A 20321-nucleotide genomic window follows, 5' to 3' on the forward strand; every position below is an offset into this window, starting at 1 on the left:
GAAGGCCCACTAAGCTTCATCAAAGTCACTCACTCACCAGAACAGGAATTGGCCTCCCTGGTGCAGTATTCGGCCACTACCTCCCTCATGACTCTGACAATTAACCCATGGCCCTCAGTTCCCAGTGGCTGCGGAGCACCTGACCAAGGCTGCGGTCAGACCTGCTACGTGGCAGAGGTTGCTAAGAATCTCTGGGTCAAGACAGGCCGTCAATGGAAACTGAACCTGGCAACGTTCAACACGCGCACCCTCTCGAGTGAGGCTAGCTTAGCAGGACTATTTGAAGAATTATCAGACATTTCCTGGGATATTATTGGCCTTAGTGAGGTTAGAAGAACTGGTGATCTAGGTCAATTACTCACAGGGGACCCTGATTATGAGAAAGAAATTTACAGAAGAATAAAATTAGGTTGGAGTGCATACGGCAGGCATTACCAAATCCTGACTGGGAGCTTACCACTGTCGTTGAAGAGAAAAGTGTACAATCATTGCATTCTACCGGTGCTAACATATGGGGCAGAAACTTGGAGGTTAACAAAGCTCGAGAACAAGTTAAGGACCGCACAAAGAGCGATGGAACTGAAAAATCTTAGGACTAACGTTAAGAGACAGGAAGAGAGCGGTGTGGATCAGAGAACAAACGGGGATAGCCAACATTCTAGTTGACATTAAGCGGAAGAAATGGAGCTGGGCAGGCCATGTAATGCGTAGGATGGATAACCGGTGGACCATTAGGGTTACAGAATGGATACCAAGAGAAGGGAAGCGCAGTCGAGGTCGGCAGAAAACCATATGGGATGATGAAGTTAGGAAATTTGCAGGCGCAAGTTGGAATACGCTAGCGCAAGACAGGGGTAATTGGAGATCGCAGGGAGAGGCCTTCGTCCTGCAGTGGACATAAAATATAGGCTGATGATGATGATGATGACAATTAAAAGTTTACGAGGTGTCTTTAAGGTACAGTGGCGACAATTAAAAAACCATGTTGGCATGTTGCCCAAGAAACACTTATCCCAATTAAAATCATCAGTTAGCATGCCTTAATTCTTATCTAAATTTTCAGATGAAGAAACTGTAAAATGTTTAGCAACATGCTGTCAATAAATGGCGATTGAATTTGAAGCCTGCTGATGTGGAATTTGGACAGAAATTAAATTTGTTGCACTTTGGAAAAACACTCGGCACCCAAGTTTTAATACCTATTTTTCTAGTGGGCTGGGAAAGACTGTTTCGTCAACCCCACTTTTGCATGACATATGATCAAAATGACGATCCAAAGAATTTGTAGACTGGCAGACTTGAAGAAGATAGTGTTGTTGCTGTACTTCTCCATATGTTAACCCAGTCAGCTGAAAAATGTGACATAGCCAAAACTACAGACAACCAGTAAGATTGGCTGTGCAATTTCTTAATTGTCACTGGAGTGACTGTGATGGCCTGTGTTGCATTACAAACAGCTTGTCCACTGAGTGTGACTTCATTGTTGGCATGTTCATGTCTCATTGCAAAGTCATATGGCAACATGTATCTGTCAGTTACTGCCCATCATGGTGATCTTATTTTATTTTGCTTGCCTGCATATATATATATATATATATATATATATATATATATATATATATATATACATGCATACACACAGGGTGTTTCAGCGAACACTTTCAAAATTTATTTAAGGTTGCCTGTGGCAGGTAGCCCAATTCTAGTTAATGAGCTGGTCTACTCGAAGAGGCAGACATTACTTGCACAAAAACTTGAAATGCATATTCGACTAATTAACAGAAATTCACTAATTAGGTTTTTAACTAATTACCTGATGGCCTATATTGCAATTTACAAATTGTAGCCATGGAGTTCACAAGGCGGATCCACTTAGAATTAATTCTCAGGATGACACCAGTTTCGAGATATTAATTCCCGAACTTTGCGGAGAAATGCATTGGCGTTCCAGTTAATTTTGTGTTTCTATGCAAAAAGCGACGTTTTGTTAAGAACCTAACTGGAACGCCAATGCATTTCTCCACAAAGTTCGGGAATTAACATCTTGAAACTGGTGTCATCCCGAGAATTCGTTCCAAATGGATCCGCCTTGTGAACTCCATGGCTACAATTTGTAAATTGCAATATAGGCCATTAGTCAATTCAAAAACCTAATTAGTCAATTTCTGTTAATTATTCGATTATGCATTTCAATTTCTTGTGGAAGTAATGTCCGCCTCTTCGAGTAGACCAGCTCATGAACTGGAATTGTGCTATCTGCCGCAAGCAACCTTTAAGAATCTTTGAAAGTGTTCGCTGAAACACCCTGTATATATATACACAGGGTGTGCCAGCTATCACGCAGCACGATTTAAAAAAAAGAGGAACGGCGTTACGCGAAGCAAACCTAGTGCGTATTGCTTCCAGTATAGTGGACTAGCCGCCAGTAATTTTTTTGTTACTGAAATTTAATTAGCTAATTGTAATTAATTATATAACTCGAGAAGTACTGCCCGAATTATCAAAGTGTCAATGAGAAAATTGTACAGCAACATGAAAAACTGCCGATACAGCTTTCTGTTGTTCAGTACGTGTTGCATAAAAGTGTTTTTCCGAGCATGAAAGGAGCCCGCGAATACACGCAGAATTGCCGCGCATCTGGTCACTCGAGGCACTTTGCGTGTATTCGCGGGCTTTTTTCATGCTCCCAAAGACACATTTATGTAGCATGTACTGAGCAACAGAAAGCTGTATCGGTAGTTTTTCATGTTGCTCTACAATTTTCTCATTGACACTTTGATAATTAGGGCAGTACTTCTCGAGTTAGATAATTAATTACAATTAGATAATTAAATCTCAGTAACAAAAATATTACTGGCGGCTACTCCACTTGTTGCAGCTCTCGGTGGCGTTTGGGCCAAGAAATCACCAAGCCCATCGATGAGTACATCCAGTAGAAGGAAATAGGAAAACGGTTTAATTTACATTATTTACACTGGCTCCGAGTACGGAAGCCCACTCCATCAGGAGCACATTCAACGTCTCAGTTCGTATCACTTCACGTCGACCCCCTCTCCACTGCACCACCGGTCTCCCCTTTTTATCCCTTCATCTTCCCTAGGAGACTCGACTGGGCAATCTGCTGACCTTGTTGCGGCCAATCAGAGGGGTTGTCGTGTTCACCCCAACTCCTCCTTTACTGTTATACCCTCGCGCTCGTCTTTTGCTGCCACTGCGTGGTCTTCCAGGAAACCGAGATCGTTGTCGCTCCCACGGTAGCAATTCCTGGAAGTTGGCCTCTCGCCTTGATCCCGTTAACTCGTCATGGCCAATGTCGGGCGCGGTCGCCGTTTGGGCGACGCTGATGAAGGCGCTGCCTCGTGGCAACATCCAGGTGCGCACTCCCGATTCGGGACACTTGTCAGCTTTCACCGTCGGTGTCGACCACTGTCGTCATCTGGGCGACACTGATGAAAGGGGCGGCCACGTGGTAAACGTCCAAGGTATACTCATGACCAGGTTGAGACGTAACAGACTTCCCCGCCGCCAAGAGATTCGACCTGAGGGTGACCAGCTGTCAGGTTGCCCGAAGCATCGAGGTTCCCTTTCGCGGTGATGGCCGACGACCTGTTACAGCTGGTGGTCCCAGCACTCGCTTGTTGCGGCCTTCTTCTTAGGCAAACGCAAGCACACACACACACACACTGGTCGGCGTGCCCAAGCGACACACGTACCGGACGCTATGATCCCCGCATCGCTTTGCAAAATTTTACCCCTCTCTCTGTCTCTCTCCATTTCTATCGTGGTCAGCCCTCGGCAAGACAAAAGTTAGTTGCCTTTGTTAATAACGTCGATAACGATATGTACAAACACCCCCTTTTTTTTTTCTTACCGTATTGTTGTTTAGAATCCCCGACTCAAACCGTCTGCATTCTTATTCTGGCTCCCTTTCCTATACTTGACTTCGAAGTTGTATTCCTGCAGAATGAGACTCCATCTCAGCAGTCTCATGTTTTTTCCCGGCATTTGCTTCAGCCAGGCAAGAGGGCAATGATCGCTCTCGACCGTAAATTTCGTGCCTTGAATATAGCATCCTAGCTTTTGAATGGCCTATACAATACACAGACACTCTTTCTCAGAGGTGCTGAACGCCTCTTCTCGCGGTGCCAGTTTTCGGCTAAGATAGAGCACAGGGTGCTCTTCACTGCTTTCGTTAAGTTGGGCAAGGACGACACCTAGACCACGGTTGCTGGCGTCACACTGGAGAGAGAGAGAGAGAGAGAAATAACTTTATTTTGTCCAAAATGTGGTTAGAGGAGGGGGTAATGACTAGAAGCCTCCCCCGTCCCCCCTTTAGACGGCCGCCGGCAGCCCCTGAGCCGCGGCGGCGTCCTTAGCCATTTGGACTACTCTTGCTTGAACATCCGGGTCCAAGCTGAGCAACACGGTCTCCCATTGCTCCTCATTTCTTATTATTAAACTGGGTTGTTGTGGTTTTGAACAGTTATTGTTGTATTGTTTCTTTGGGCATGCCCAGATTATGTGTTGAAGATCTGCTTGGTTGTTACAATGCTTACATATGTCTGTGTATACATCTGGGTGATAGTGACTGAAGGCAATGGGGTTGGGGAAAGTGTTGGTTTGTATTAGCCGCCAAGCCACTGATTGCCACTTGTTTAATGAACAATGTGCTGCCGAATATCTAGCCCTGGCTAGTCTGTAATGATCAATGATTTCCCTAAAGGAAACCAGCCTATCTCTGCCCGACCGGCGGATTGCGAATGCGTTCGTGTTGGTGTTGGTGACGTCGTCTCGGTCTGCGAAACCTCGAGCCGCGTCATGCGCATTCATGTTGCCTGGCAGGCCAGAGTGGGCTGGTGCCCAGATGATTTGTATTCCCCTAGCTCGGTCTCCGTGGAAACCAGCCTGGAGGATTTTTTGCGCCTTTGGCGAGATGCGTCCTTTAGTGTAATTTAATATGGCGGTCTTGAAATCACTTATTATAATTTTATATTTGGGAGAAGATGTCATTGCTAGTGCAATGGCGACCTCTTCTCCTACCTCTGGCGTTGTTGTTAGGATTGTGGCTGACGCAATTGCATGTCCTTGATTATTGACTACTGCCACTGCCATGGCATCTTGATGTTCGTAGTCGGCTGCGTCTACATAAAGCACATCTTTAGAATTATCAAACCTTCCTAATGCTTTGGCTCTTTCTTTTCTTCGTTCTTCGTTGTGCGAAGGATGCATGTGTTTGGGTAACGGGGGGATATATAGGTGTCTCCTAATGTCCGCAGGTATATCTGTTTTGATGTCAGTTCTGGGTTCATAGTTGATGCGCAGTGATTCCAGAATATGTCTCCCGGTTTGACTTTTGGAGAGCCTCTCCATTTGGGCAGTTCTGTGAGCTTCTATCAATTCTTCTATGGTGTTATGGAGCCCAGCGCTTCAAAACGTTCATTCGAAGTGGAGACCGGAATCCCCAGAACTTGCTTGTAGGTTTTCCTGATCATGACGTTGATTCTTTTCTTTTCTTCAGTTTTAAGGTCTAAGAATCGCTACGTAGACGATCCGGCTGAGAACAAAAGTTTGAATTAGTCTGACATTGGAGAATGAATTCGCGGCGAAAGTCGGGCGAGACAAGCACAGGCCGTGAAGTCAAAGCATTTTTCAGATTCTGGAAAGCCTCTTCCCTATCAGCGCTCCAAGCGACCACTTCTGCTTCATGCTTCTGGAGGCTGTCAGTTAGCGGACTGGCAAGCTCCGAATAGTTTGGAATATAGTGCTGGTAATACCCGGCCATTCCCAGAAATGACCGCACATCCTTTTTCGTTACTGGCCTTGGAAAGTTAGCTATTGCCGCCACTTTGGCTTTCATTGGTTCACGTTTTCCCTGTCCTATTACGTGCCCCAAATACATGACACGGGCCTGGCCAAACTGACACTTTTCGGCCTTGATAGTCAAGCCCGCCCCTCTGATTCTTTCAAGCACCGTCCGGATATGTTGCAAATGAGACTCCCAATCATTAGAAAAAACATGGCCACATCATCCAGATAGGGCAGCGCGAATTCTTCTAGCCCTTCAAGCACCTGATCCATCAGTCTTGAAAAACAGAACGGCGCATTCTTCAAGCCGAAACTCATGGTAACAGGCTGGTAAACCCCGAAAGGTGTTACAAAGGCCGCGTAGCGACTGGCTCGTTCTGTTAAAGGGCCCCTAAACCACCCAGAGGTCGAAATTTAGTTGTGGTGTTGCAGCTGTGCACGAGTCTACAACGAACACGTAGCCGCGAGAATTTTTCGAAATGGTGCCGTAATAGCGGAGTTACACGCGTTTGATGATCGAAAAACGGCCCTCGCTCGTTTCGCTCTTTCCTTCGCTTCTCTCCTCGTCGGCTGGTCTCCCCTCCTCGCCGAGTGCTGCTCGAAATGTCACGTGACATACGTCATCGCCAACGCGCTTCTCAAAACACTGCCTACTTCCGGTTAAGGCACGTCCACGCTAGCCATGCTAGCGGCACATATACAGACGACGAACCGGCCTCCTGATCTGCCGCGCGAGAGGTGTCCAAAGTAGACGGCAGTTCGGCTAGAGTGTACTAGACAATGGACCATATTCTAGTACACTCTAGTTCGGCCGGCGCCCCGCCCACTGCACCTTCAACGGGCCAATCGACGACCGCAGAGCTGCGCGCCTCCGCCACCGGCAACGAAAACATCGGCTGCTGCCGAGTGCACGGCTACCGACAGGAGACGACCGGCTCGGCTGTGCTCGCATCGCAGCCGACGGCGCCGCTAATATCAGCGTATTTTTCTTCTTTGTGTACATTTATTGCGAAGAGCGATAACAACGATAAGAAAATATTGCGGCTTGTGAGCGTCGGTAATCCATTTCGAAGCACCGTCCGCTTTATCTTTGAAGGGAACCGGAAAAGGCCTAGCGACGATATCGGCGCCGTCGAGCGATCAGTGGCGGTGAGGCTGTCGCACAAATGAGTCCCGGTCTCATCCTCTCTACGTACGGCTAGGAAATCTCGCCGCTCGCGAGCAAAACCGCTGTCGAACGGCGGCCCGCGAATGGCAAACGGCGTGCGGCGAGTTAGCGTGCCGGTAACGTGGACGTGGACTCGGCGCTTCTCGGCTACCCGATGTTGCTGCGGTGCCGGCGCGTGTTATGCGAAGCGTGCCGCTATAGACCCAGTGTTGCGCGCACGTCTGGAAAGGCCAACACTGTCGCACTATATTCGCGCAGCTAATCAGACCTGGCATGACTGTGTTGGAACACGAGTGATTTGGCACTTTCGTTGCGGGCTGTAAATACGGATAAAGTCCCTATATATAGGGGCTTTAAATACGGATGCGCAAGCGCGCACAAGCGAGCAACACGGCGAGGACGAGCAGGGAGCGCGCGTACCTGCTAGCAGACAAACCGGAAGTCGTAGGTTCTTGTTCGACCAATGGACATCGTTTCCACCGTTGACATCACCAGATTTCCCCTGCTGACGTCGTGACGACCGCTGGGGTTCCCGAAAGGCGAGGGGAGGAGAACGGCATTGTTTTTTTGGTTTCGTGGCACGCCCGCGGCGCGTAGCGCTGCAGCGTTTGGCATCGTTGATCGTGATTGCATTCTGAACTCGATGCGCGTGTTTCCTTGAAATGTTCAAAAAATATCTGAGGTGGTTTAGGGGCCCTTTAAGGGCACCTGCCAGTAACCCCTCACTAAGTCTAGGGTTGTAATGAATGTAGCTCTGCTTACGAGTTCTACCATCTCCTCTATATTTGGCAAGGGGTAGATTTGGTCTTTCGGGATGGCATTTAGCTTTCGATAATCCACGCATGGCCGTGGATCTTTCCCTGGTACCTCAACTAGCATTAGAGGGGAGCAATATTCGCTATGTGCTTCCTTGATCACACCAAGATGAAGCATCCTTTTTACTTCTGCCTTCATTATGTCTAGCTGCCGCGGTGATAGGCGGTACGCTTTTGACTTAAAAGGCACTTCTGTTGTTAGCTCAATGTCATGTTGTGTCAAATGAGTCCTTCCTAGCTTCTCCCCAAAACAATCCACGTAATCCTGAATAAGACTCCTCAAATCTTCAACTTTCTCTGCACTTAACGCCTCCTTGTTAACTGCTTGTGTTATTACTTCTTCCACACTAGGGCCCGTTTTCCCACGAAAACAAGGTAACTCTAGAGGAACGTCCTCTGAAACATTCATAGCTATGCTGACAATTGCTGTTCGCTCAAAGAAGGGTTTCATTAAGTTTACATGATAAACTCATTCCTTACGTCTACGTCCAGGCAACCTCACGGTGTAATTCACCTCTGAAATGCGATCAATAACCTCGGCGGGTCCCTCCCAGTGGACTTCCAGTTTAGTTTGGCGATTTGGCCGCAAGATCATCACTTTGTCGCCAGTTTCAAATGATCATTTCCTAGCATTTCTGTCATAATATCGCTTCGAAGTGTCTTGCGCTGCTTCTAGGTTGCACTTCATGATCTCATGAGACTTTTGCAACCTTTGCATTAGGTCCAACACATACTCGACCACACTTTTGGGCACGCGATCGTCCTCCCATAGCTCGCAAATTAGGGGACCTCTAAGATTTCGGCCATATACCAGCTCCGCCGGGGCGAACCCTGTTCCCTCATGTGGCACCGTGCGCAGCGCAAAAAGTGTGCCCGGTAGGCAACAGTCCTAGTCACTCTTCCTTTCATGGCAAACCGCTCTCAAAACTTTCTTGAGGACGGCGTGCCCTCTCTCTACGCTGTTGCTCTGAGGATGATAGACCGAGCTACGCAAAATTCTGATGCCGCATTTCTCGAGAAATGTTGTCATGAGTGTGCTCATGAAAACTGTTCCCTGGTCTGATTGCATTTCTGCCGGGAAACCGAGGCCCGAAAAAATGGAAAGTAGTGCATCCACTACCTCGACCGAAGTTGCCTCTTTTAAGGCAACTGCCTCAGGAAACTTTGTTGCAGGGCACAATAAGGTGAGAATGTATCGGTTTCCCGCTTTTGTTTTTGGCAATGGCCCCACCAAATCCACAACAACTCTGCGGAAGGGCTCTGAAATAATGGGCACCTTAACCATTGGTGCTTTCCATTTGTCGTTAGACTTGCCTGCTTTCTGACAAGTCTCACAAGTGCGGACAAAATCCTGCGTTTCTCTGAAACAACCTGGCCAATAAAATTCCTGCAGGAGCCTTTTCTTTGTCTTATTTATACCTAGGTGTCCTGCCCACGAGTGTTCATGACAAAGGCTTAGCAAGTCCCTACGATACGGTGCCGGCACCACCAGTTGATCGCAAGATTGCCCTCGCCTATCTCGGTACTTACGGTATAGGAGACCGTTTCTCACTTTGAAAGAAATGTTTTTCGACGACACACCTTCATTGGTTCCGCTTTTCAGAACCGCTACCGTCGGGTAATTTTGCTGTGCCATCCGTAGCGTTTCCCTGTCAACACCTAGCATGCGCTCATAGCTAGGCGCGGTCGGCGCTAACACAGACCCCTGGAAATCGCTTTCTTTTCCTGTCAAGTGCCCTTTTTTTTCTCCAGTTGGCAGTTCCTGAGGAGCATTACTCCTTTCCTGATTTTCTGTCGGGGAAATCGGAAGGATTTCCTCCTCGGCCTTAACTAAGTCTCCGGAGCTAGCTGTTTCATTAACCTTTTTTTTAACTTTGTTCCTCGTCGTAACGCAGCTGCTGAGCTAGCTCGCGTGCTTTGGACCTCGTCAAAGCCATGACCTGGGCTTCAGCAAGTGTGCACCCCCTTTTATTTAGTAGCGACTCTGAGCTGTTCGAGAAAAGGTAAGGGTAGCCCTCCGGTAGCCCATTAGAGACTGCTGCCACTGTCTCGATATCTCCAAAAGGTCCCTCAATCTTTACCTTTGCCATCGGTAAACACACTGAGTCTTCGCTGACGGCCTGCCTTATCCACGCGCATTTGGACACGTAGTCTTCACTTTTCACATACTTCGGATGGACGTAACCATGGTGGCCGCGGAGTCCCTGAGTACCCTACACTCTTTGCCATTTACCACTAGATCCGTCATGTCTGGCTTTAAGAGATCTAGGTTACTCGGATGATTGCTTATGCAAGCGAATACTGGCCTTTTCTTTGGGCAGTTTCGGGCGAAGTGACCCGTTTCCTTGCAGTGATAACATGCCAAATGAACTCTTGATTCGAGCTCTTCCAAATGATTTCTGGGTTCCTTTCGACCCTTTTCTGCTGCTTTTGCCATGCCTTCGTTGTGCGCCGAACTGCGACTAGTGTCATCTCGTTCCTTTTTTGTGGTTTGCTGCCCTTGGCGGCAAGCTTGTGGCCGTGGCCTTTGATAGTACTGTGCGTTACTGCTCTGCGGCTTGAAGCCACAGCTTGCCACATACTCATCGGCCAGCTTTGCTGCGCTCTTTACGGACACGCCTTCCTGCCTGTCCTTCACCCAAAGGCGCACGTTATCCGTCAAGGTTTCGTAAAACTGCTCTAAGCAGATTAAATCTGACAGCTTACTCACGTTATCCGCCCCTGCTCCTTTCACCCACTCTCAAAAATTATCCTTCAGGCTACACGCAAACTCAACGAAGCTTTCATTAGGCTTCTTTCTTTCCTGACGAAATCTCCTCCAAAATTCCTCAGTGGAAAGCTTGTATTTGGCGAGCAAACTCGACTTAACTGCACTGTACACGCCTGCCTTGTCTGCGCTCAGTCGGGCTACGACTTGCGAGGCTTCTCCCGGCAACAACGCAAGCAACCGCTCCGGCCATGTGTCCTGGTGAAATTATTGCCTCTCACAAATTCGCTCAAAATTAATCAGGTAAAGACCAATGTCATCGCCTGTTTTGTGGTGGCGTCACATCCACCCCGCGCGCTAATCTCGCGTGCTCTAGTTGTATTTTATGGAGCTCAATTTCTGCCTGCCCTTGTTCCCTCTTTTCCTGCTTCTCCTTCTCTTCCGCCTTTTCTTTCCTCTCGCAACATATCTTTTCTCACGCATCCGTGAGCTCGTCCTCATCGAAACCCACTTCGTCAATCGCAGTACGAATTTTAGGCTTTCTCAACTTATGGCTTATATCCATACAGAGCTCTGCTACTAACAGCAACAGCTCCTCTTTCTTTAACTCTGTGATATCCAGGCTTTTCGAGAGCTGTCTACAATTTCCCCTGTATTGACCGCACACCCGGTGACGCTCAATCCCAGCTAATTGCCCGATAGAACCCTGTCCTAATCGTCCGGCAAAATGTATTCGCTCAAGCACTCACCCAACCTCGAGCTTGTGAAGGCCGTGTCTCCCAGAGCCACGTTCTCAGGTCCGCCGATCCCAGATCGTGAAGACTGCCGCCTTCTGCTGCTCCTCTTTCCTGTTTCCTCGAGTCGTCGAAGACTCCACGCCGTTACTGCGACGGTTGTGCCTCCCTGAGCCACGAAGAGGAGCTCTGCTGATCCCGGATCCACAGAAGTCGCTCTTCCGTCCGCAGTTTACCTCGAGCTTGCGAAGGTTCCAAGGTTCCGCCGATCCCAGATCGTGAGGACTGCCTTCCTGATCTCACTGCTGCCAACCAGTTTGGTGCGGCTCTCGGTGGCGTTTGGGCCAAGAAATCACCAAGCCCATCGATGATTACATCCAGTAGAAGGAAATAGGAAAACGGTTTAATTTACATTATTTACACTGGCTCCGAGTACGGAAGCCCACTCCATCAGGAGCACATTCAATGTCTCAGTTCGTATCAGGACATGTCGACCTCCTCTCCACTGCACCTCCGGTCTCCCCTTTTAATCCCTTCGTCTTCCCTAGGAGACTCGACTGGGGAATCTGCTGACCTTGGTGCGGCCAATCAGAGGGGTTGTCGTGTTCACCCCAACTCCTCCTTTACTGTTATACCCTCGCGCTCGTCTTTTGCTGCCACTGCGTGGTCTTCCGGGAAACCGAGATCGTTGTCGCTCCCACGGTAGCAATTCCTGGAAGTTGGCCTCTCGCCTTAATCCCGTTAACTCGTCATGGCCAATGTCGGGCGCGGTCGCTGTTTGGGCGACGCTGATGAAGGCGCTGCCTCGTGGCAACATCCAGGTGCGCACTCCCGATTCGGGACGCTTGTCAGCTTTCACCGTCGGTGTCGACCACTGTCGCTGTCTGGGCGATGCTGGTGGTAAACGTCCAAGGTATACTCATGACCAGGTTGAGACGTAACACACTGTACTGGAAACAATACGCACTAGGTTTGCTTCGCGTAACACCGTTCCTCATTTTTAAAATCGTGCTGCATCATAGCTGGGACACCCTGTATATAAAGCCAAAGGTCAGCTGGCTGTTGTATGCAATAGGTGGCGAACCTTTACTTTTTTGCACTGGTGTGTGCTTTCATGCTGTAATGAAATGGGACGGCAAGAAAACTAGCTATAAGGTGCATTTACCTTTCTCCATTCAGCAGTGTATGTGAAACTGATGTGATTCATTCACAGAAGCTTAGTTTTGGAGCTAGAAAGCAGTTACCAGCTGGTTATGCGATGATCATGCATTCAGTTTTAACTTCCTTAGTGTTTTAGACGAGCTCAGCTCGTTGATGCAATCCTGGTTAATTTTGCTTTAGACGAGCTCAGCTCGACAACAGCAATAATACTATTTTCAAAGCGATTTGGACGAACTCGGCACATCCACTTAGTTTTTCTTCTACTACACAGATGGCTGCAGTGCCAGCGTTGGAAATTCGCGCTCATTTTTGTTTTACTACATAGATAGCAACATTTTGTCAGCATTCAAAGACCGCATTTTTGTAATTGCGTGCTTTTTGCGGCTTTTGGCAGCTTTGGAATGATGGCATCTGCCACTGAAAGCTCGCACATGAGTCGCTCGTGCAACAGAAAGCCGCTGTTCGGCTCTGACAGTAAAACTGAGTGAAAGCGATGCACTGGAGTGTTGTTCTTCGAGTGCAGTAGATGTTTCGCTTCGAGCCTATTTGTGTCTTTAAAGCCTGTATTCTTGCGTTTACCGCCGCGCATAACACCGCATTGGCCGCGTGCCTTCAGCACTGCAAAGTCGCCGTTCATAATCGTGTCGATAGCGCTCACGGTTTTTTCCGCAGCGGTTGCGGCGAACAGTTGTTTTGTTTTGACTCGGTGCAAAGCTGTCGAGCTTGAAGAGCACCGGCTACATCGCGATTATGTTTTCGCCAGCTCACTGGCGAAAACGTAATCGCGATGTCCGCGCTGTAGTACAAAGCGTGTCTACATGCTTGGTCTACATGTTTTGCATACGTGCAGGGCTTGAAAATCGTTGTTTTGGTTATAGTGTGGCACCGCTTATAGTGCAGATATTTGCAACTCCGGCGACTTACGTTATTAGTGGTCTACACTGTATATATATATATATATATATATATATATATATATATATATATATATTGTAAAGACTAAGTGAGCTTGGCTGCAGGCACTCGCAAGGCGGGTGCTGGAGGGGAAGACGACGAAGGCGGAATAGAACGGCTGGCCCAGGAATGGGTGCTGTCTCTGTGTCCCCTCGATTCCATTACAATGGCGCAGGCGACAAAAGCCCAGTCTTAAGGCGCTCCAGCCTTCAGCACCGTGCTGCGGAGGCCTTGCGTCCTCCGGCATTTCGCCGTCCAGGGTCCTTCTGGTGAGGGAACGCCGTCAATGCTTCCCTTGTCATGGATGCCGCACCAGCAACTACCTGGATCTCCGAGCTGCCTTGGACATAGATCCTCGCCATCATGGGTGCCTCCTGCGGCCAGGGAACGCCGTCCACGCTTCCCGTGCTCTGGATCACAGCCCCATGACATCATCGCAATCTCAGCCAGCAAGGGATGCCGTCCACGCTTCCTCAGTTATGGAGCCGGCCGCCCTACCACCGTCGCAAGCAACCACCGCACCGTCCGGGGACGGTGTCCAAGCCTCCTCGGCGGCTCTAGGACAGGACTGCACCGCTAACCTCATCCACGCCATCGCCAAGCTGACACAACAGCTCGAGGTTATGACGAACGCCTTCGCATCCATCAGCGGTTGCGATGTTGCACCTCACACTGGGACTCTGCTTCGGCCCCTCCGTCTTGGACCCGTCCTGCCTGGGAACGCCGTCCACGCTTCCGTTGGCGAGAATATCATGCCCAGCACTTCTTCGACTCCTCAGCCACCAAGGTACGCCGTCCATGCTTCCTTGGTGGTAGAACCGGCTGCCGCGACTACCACAACGACCGCACTGTCCGTGGACACCGGCCCTGGTTCCTCGGGCAGCTGGACAGCAGCCTGGTGGAGATGAGGCGCTGCGACTTCCAGCAGCCGGCTTGCGTAAAAATACCGCCGTTTCGCGGCTTTCAAGATGACGCCATCCTTTGGGTTTATACTATCAATGCCTTGGGTGATCGTCATGCTTGGCCAGACCAAAAAAGATGGCTGGTTGTAGCGAAATGACCTTGCGGTGCCGCCAAGGCATGAGACTACTACGCAGGCATCAAACATGGGTCGTGGTCTGAGTGCAGCTCTGATGGCTGCTTTCGGTCCGCTTCCTCATGCCTGCGGTGAGTCCGATCAGCGCAGTTCTGCGCCGGCGCTCCGGAGAGCTGCCGCTCCGATCCTGTGGAGGGTGTGCCCAGCAACGCCTCGACAGGGAGGGCCACCGGCTGCCCCGCCGTAGACAACGGCTCACTGGGTGTCGCCGTCGACTCTGCTGGGGACGGTGGGGGGCGCATGGCGACCACCGCTCCTGCTTCGACATGGCCTTCTGCACCGGCCGATCTTCTACTACTGCGGCTCCGCGTGGCTCGGGGGCAGCATCATCTCCCCGTTGTGGCCGCACCGAACAGGTTTTTGACCGACAGGCTCGCGGCCTGCCCCGCTGTGGACCCTGGTTGCGAGCTGCTTTTCCCGTCGCGGGTCTCGGACTCTGCTTTGGCATCCGGCACCGCACCATCGCTGCTGGAGCCCGAGATGACATCCCATGCGCTACTGTTGGCGACGCAGTCACCGTGCTCCACACGGGAACCACAGCTCCTGACTTGAGGACAACCGTTGGCCGAGTGCTTTCAGGCGCCGCTGGGAGGCACCGGCAGACCCACGGGAGACCAGAGGCCCAGGAGGCCATCAGTTTCGGCGCAGACACAGCCGTACCCTGCTTCGAGCCTTAAAGAGCTCGCAACACCGCCTTTCTCAATGGACATCGCAGTCCAATCAAGTACTGCCGACGATACGGCTTTTGAAGAGCACAGTCCGGCTGCGGGGGGGGGGGGGGGGGGCATCGTTTTGCCATGACTAGTCGGTTTGAGCACTTTGAAGCACCTTCGCACTGCAACCTACCGCAACCAGTGCTACCGATCCCGTATTGTGAGACAGGCGGCGGTTCAGTGTCCGAGATCGCCTGTTCCGTTTTCCCAACTGTGACTAGATAATCGTCGGCGTGACCTGCGACCAGAGTGCTACAGTCAGTGCCGACCTCCAGAGAAGCTGGGTGCGCGTTGGGCGGCTCACAAATGACGACTTGAATACCTGGACAAGTTGCGTGGTTGCGTGGACAAGCGCGCCGGAAACTTGCAGCATGGCCGAGTGTAAAGACGGAAGTGAGCTTGGCTGCAGGCGCTCGCAAGGTGGGCGCTGGAAGGGAAGACGACGAAGGCGGAATAGAACAGCTGACCCAGGAACGGGTGCTGTGTCTGTGTCCCCTCGATTCCATTACAATATATATGTATATATATATATTTTTTTTTTAAATTTTTTTTTTCACATCACAGTGGCACATTTTGCTATCAAAAGTGCCTATGAATGCTATTTCCAAAGTGTGTCATCAGAGTGGTAAACAGTCTGAATGCAGAGTGAATGCACTCATTGGAAAGCTTTTTGCATTCTTTTGCCATATGAAACTTGTGGAGTATATGGAATGCATAAGAAAAGAAAAAAAAAAGGACAAAAGCATAATTTCAGTCATGGTGAATTTAAATTGGCTGGCAAATTGAAACTGAAGCTTGGATTGGTGGAAACACATCATATCTCTCTCTACAGATTTTACACCATGAAGCACCCCACGTTGCCAAACTTTGTTTTCACTGGGGTCAACACTGGTTATCCCGTTATTGTTACAATTATTTCCATGATTTTTTTTAAATTGGCCGCTGTCTCCAACCTCCAGCCTTCAGCAGAGACATTGCAAAGAATCTTGTGCCTGTATACAACATGCTTAGTAAGCCAGAGCTCTTTACACGTTGCTCCTGCCTAGAAACAGGGAACGGAAATACCAAGTCAATCAATGCTTGAAGAGGTGCCGGAAAGCTACATTTGCATCTCTGTTAATGATGGAGACCTTGGCAGTAGTCTTGGCTTTGCCAGATAGAGTTTAGTGAAAATGCATGCAACATCAAGACAGTACTTCAGTACCTCAAGCTGGAATGTGGAGTCCAGAAAGCATCTTGAACAAGTAACTAAAGCAAGCAAATCATAAACACATAGAAGGACGTTTTCAGCTCCAAAGCTGATAAGGGAGGTGAAAGCTCAAACCATTTGCTACTGAGCCTAGCTGTGTTCACGGTGACCCAACCTATGAAGCAGGGGCCTTAGATTATTCAGTATTGTCCTGAAAATAAAATGGTATGCTGTGCAGTCTATAAATTTTTTTTTTAAAGGGGAACTTGCACTGTTTGGTCCAACTAAGCCTCTAGGAATTCTATAGTTGCCATACTGGATTGCCAAAGCCTCCTTTCAATCTTTCGTATGAACTAAAGTATTGTGAGGAAGCAGCAGAGTATGTACTTAATTCAGAAATTGAAGTACATATAAAAGAAAAAAACAAAATTCAGATTTCTGTAATACAATGAAAGAAGACACTGAGTTATCAAGTGATGCAACTGCCACGGCGGCCGCATTTCGATGGAGGCGAAATGCGAAAACACCCGTGTACTTAGATTTAGATGCACGTTAAAGAACCCCAGGTGGTCCAAATTTCCGGAGTCCCCACTACGGCGTGCCCCATAATCAGATCATGGTTTTGGCACGTAAAACCCCATAATTTAATTTTAATTTAAGTGATGCAACTGATACAAAATAAAAAAGGCACAAACTGGCATTTCGGTGCCCTTAACCTAAACTAAGGACATCTATTAACGAAGAGTAAATGTATATATCAGTTATTTTTCAAATAGCAGTTTTTCTAAAATGTCAGACTAATTGCTCGACATGATGAACATAACTTTTTTTAGATTTACACTATGGTAATCACAGAATACTTTAATTGCAGTAAGGTAAGTCATTCTTAAAAATGTCATAAAAATTGGCACACTGGTTCAAGAGTTGATCACTCAGTCTAGCATCCTCCCTTAAAGCAAGCCCTGTTCATCTCACGATTATGTTATTGCCCATGTAGCAATACTCAAGGTCAAACAAAAGAATTTCAGCATCATATTTCAATGTTATTCTATTTTGAATATCACTTGGAATTTGTTTTAGGTGTTGCAGTGAACCAGGCGTAGTGTCAATAATGCAGTAGGATTGATGGAATATATTTTGCTTTGGCTTTCTTTTGTTTTCGCTTAGCAACAGAGCAACAGAAAAAAGCAGTTGAAGTTGTTGAAGTTCCCGAAGAATATGATGAACTGTTTGGAATATACGTTGAAACTATAAAAACGCAGTTTGACATGTTAGGTAAGTGCATTTCGTATATAAACAGTGGTGCCTGCTGTCATTGTGAATTTTCTTTTGAACATTTGAACATACTGCATGCCCAAATGGCCCTTGCAGGAGTGATTACAGAGGTGGGGGGGGGGGGGGGGAAGCAATCATGAACAGAAATGCATGGTTTGAACTTGAGTTACAAAAGATTCCACAGTATTGCAACACACAACACTGTTAGGTAAGCTGTTACATTAAGAGATTGCCGAGGGAAATAGTAATTGTGTGTGTTAATGCAGCTTGAAGGTTGTCGAATTGTTTTACTGGGATTAGTTCTCGATGATTGTAGGAAAGGGTCAAGTAAATAACGAGACTGTGGAATTTTGCATTGGCCATGGTACAGAAGGTAATTGAATTTTAGCTTTGAAATTTCTCTTTGCTGTGAAGGTAGTTATAAATTTGTTTCGTTATTAGATTTGAGACACTGGACTGGCTTGAATAATCAAAGTACTATATGAATCTGACCTCTAATTCTTGTATGTGCTCTACTTTATTAATTAGGTGTTTTTGATAAGGACTCCAGATTAAGTCAGCATATTCTAATGATGGTCTAAGAAGTGCTCTGTAGGCACTTAATTTTACATGTGGCAGAGCTTTGTGTAACTTTCTTAAGAAAGATAGTTTGCCTTCGGCGCTCTAACATATGGAGGAGATATTAAGTTCCCAGTTAAGGTTGGACGTGAGGTTAAAGGGGCCCTGAACCACCCCTTGGGCTTGGTGAAAAAAACACAGTCCGCGGATAGCATACGCTGCTGTGAACGTCTCAGCCAAATTTTGCAGTCATACATGGCACGTGAATCTTGCAAGTGGAGCGCAAAGTCACCATTCTCTCAAACGCTCTCTTTTCAACAGAAGCCTGCTCCTCTTTTCTGGACGCTTTATTTCGTAATAAAGTAGATTTTCATATGCGACCGTTATTGGCCAATAGCTGACATCAATCAAGGAGGGTGTTTGGATCAGTGCACTTCCTACTGTTACTTTGTATATTTATTGACGCAGTTTAATAAACAGGCTGAAGTAAGCGAAAATATTCTTTGCGTTTCGATAATAATTACGTACTTCCAGAAGAAGCTGACTATCGTCTGCACACACTTGGCCGCGGCTGCCACATAAGAATTAAACTTTGGCCACCCTGCTTATCGGTGCTGTAACCGTCAGGTCTCACAAATTTCGACTAGCTTTGAACATTCAACTAGCCTCGAACTGTGCAAAACTTAACGTCGGACCACACGTACACTTGCCAGCTCGTGCGCACTCCTGGCTGCTCGTGGTTACATGCCTTGGCAGACTTCACTTTGTAATGAGCTATTGATAGCGTTTCAAAATGTGCAAGTTGGATGTGGCTACTATCCGTCGGTCAAGCTGGTATCACGTAGCACAATCAGACAGGAGCATATGAGCATAAGCTCGCACTCTAGCAATGTTGTGCACAAAGCATACTGTGCAGTTGCATGTAGCTGTGGTCTGATACGTAGCGTAGATACCGCGGCCGCCGCGGGGTGCCGTGACAAATCCACTGGCTGAGCAAACTGTGGCTCGCTGAGGACAGCCGCGTTTGGTGCATTGTAGGCACCAAAATCTGAAATAGTGGCTTCTATGTGAACATTCAAAATCAAATTTGAACTATGCGCCACGATTATCTTCAGTAGGTGGAGAGTTGTGGGCACACCCCGCTCTGCCATAGCCTTTGCAGTGCGAATCATTGAAGAAAGAGCAGAAGCACCACAATCAGTATGTTTGATTGCCAATAACTCCGCTTCTGCTGAACGCAATGGAGAACTTTTTGCGACAAAGTATTTTTGAAATAGTCTGATAAAGTCTGATTTAACTTCAAATGCTTTTCTCGACTTCGATAAAAAGTGGTTCACGGCACCTTTAAGGCCCAAGTACCGTATTTATTCGATTATAAGGCGAGGGTGCAATTGGGGGGACCCAAGAAAAAAAAAACTTTAGTATGCACACCAATAAAGGGGATACAGAATAGCCAATGGATTATCGAGACTCGGCGGGGATCGCCTGAAATACTGAATTACTAATGCAGCCAAAATGTAAAATAGCGACCATGAAATAGGGAGGGGGCTTCAACATGCGGAGTGTAGGTTATATGCAAATTTTGCCTTTAGGTGTGGCTTCACGGTAGCGCGAATTTCTCCTTATAGTGTGACTTCACGGCACCAGAGCGCGTGCTGCCGTAAAGCCACATTGTAAGGCGAAATTCGCGCTGTCATGAACCCACACCTAAAGGCACAATTTGCGCATAAGGCGTGGGGATGACTTCGAGGCTGAAAATTCTGGGAAAAAACCCCACCTTATGTTTGAATAAATACGGTACTTTACCTGATTGCATTTGTTGATTGCGGTGTTTCCGAGTGTATATGTGATTGAGTGGCTTATTCTTATGAGTAAATGTGATGCATTTGGTTTTTGACGCATTTAGTCTCATACCCCATGTATCACACCACGAGCAGATTGATTGTAGTGAATTATTAAGTTGGCTTTATTTTCTAAATTACCTATGTGCTACTGTGTATGCTACACAGTCATCCGCAAAGAGCCGCTTTTGGACTTGCCCTTGAACATGGAACTGGAGATCAGTTTCACTTTATTATTATTTAAATAGTGAATGAGTTGCAGATAATATACTATAGGATATATAAGATATCTGTGAAAGATTAGT

General features: G+C 47.8%; 1 protein-coding gene across 2 annotated transcripts in view; it reads left to right on the forward strand.

Annotated features, from left to right (window-relative positions):
* LOC119431703 (nucleolar protein 9-like) overlaps window positions 1-20321 on the forward strand; it is a 63687-nt gene that overhangs the window by 9773 nt on the left and 33593 nt on the right. The window contains exon 5 of one of the 2 annotated variants that reach the window (XM_037699183.2): window positions 17510-17617. In XM_037699183.2, the coding sequence (XP_037555111.1) occupies window positions 17510-17617 (108 nt within the window). The remainder of the gene's footprint in view (window positions 1-17509; window positions 17618-20321) is intronic. The other variant, XM_049670539.1, reaches the window with a different exon arrangement.

The sequence above is a fragment of the Dermacentor silvarum genome, chromosome 1 (genome assembly GCF_013339745.2).
Source record: "Dermacentor silvarum isolate Dsil-2018 chromosome 1, BIME_Dsil_1.4, whole genome shotgun sequence".
Taxonomy (NCBI): Eukaryota; Metazoa; Arthropoda; class Arachnida; order Ixodida; family Ixodidae; genus Dermacentor; species Dermacentor silvarum.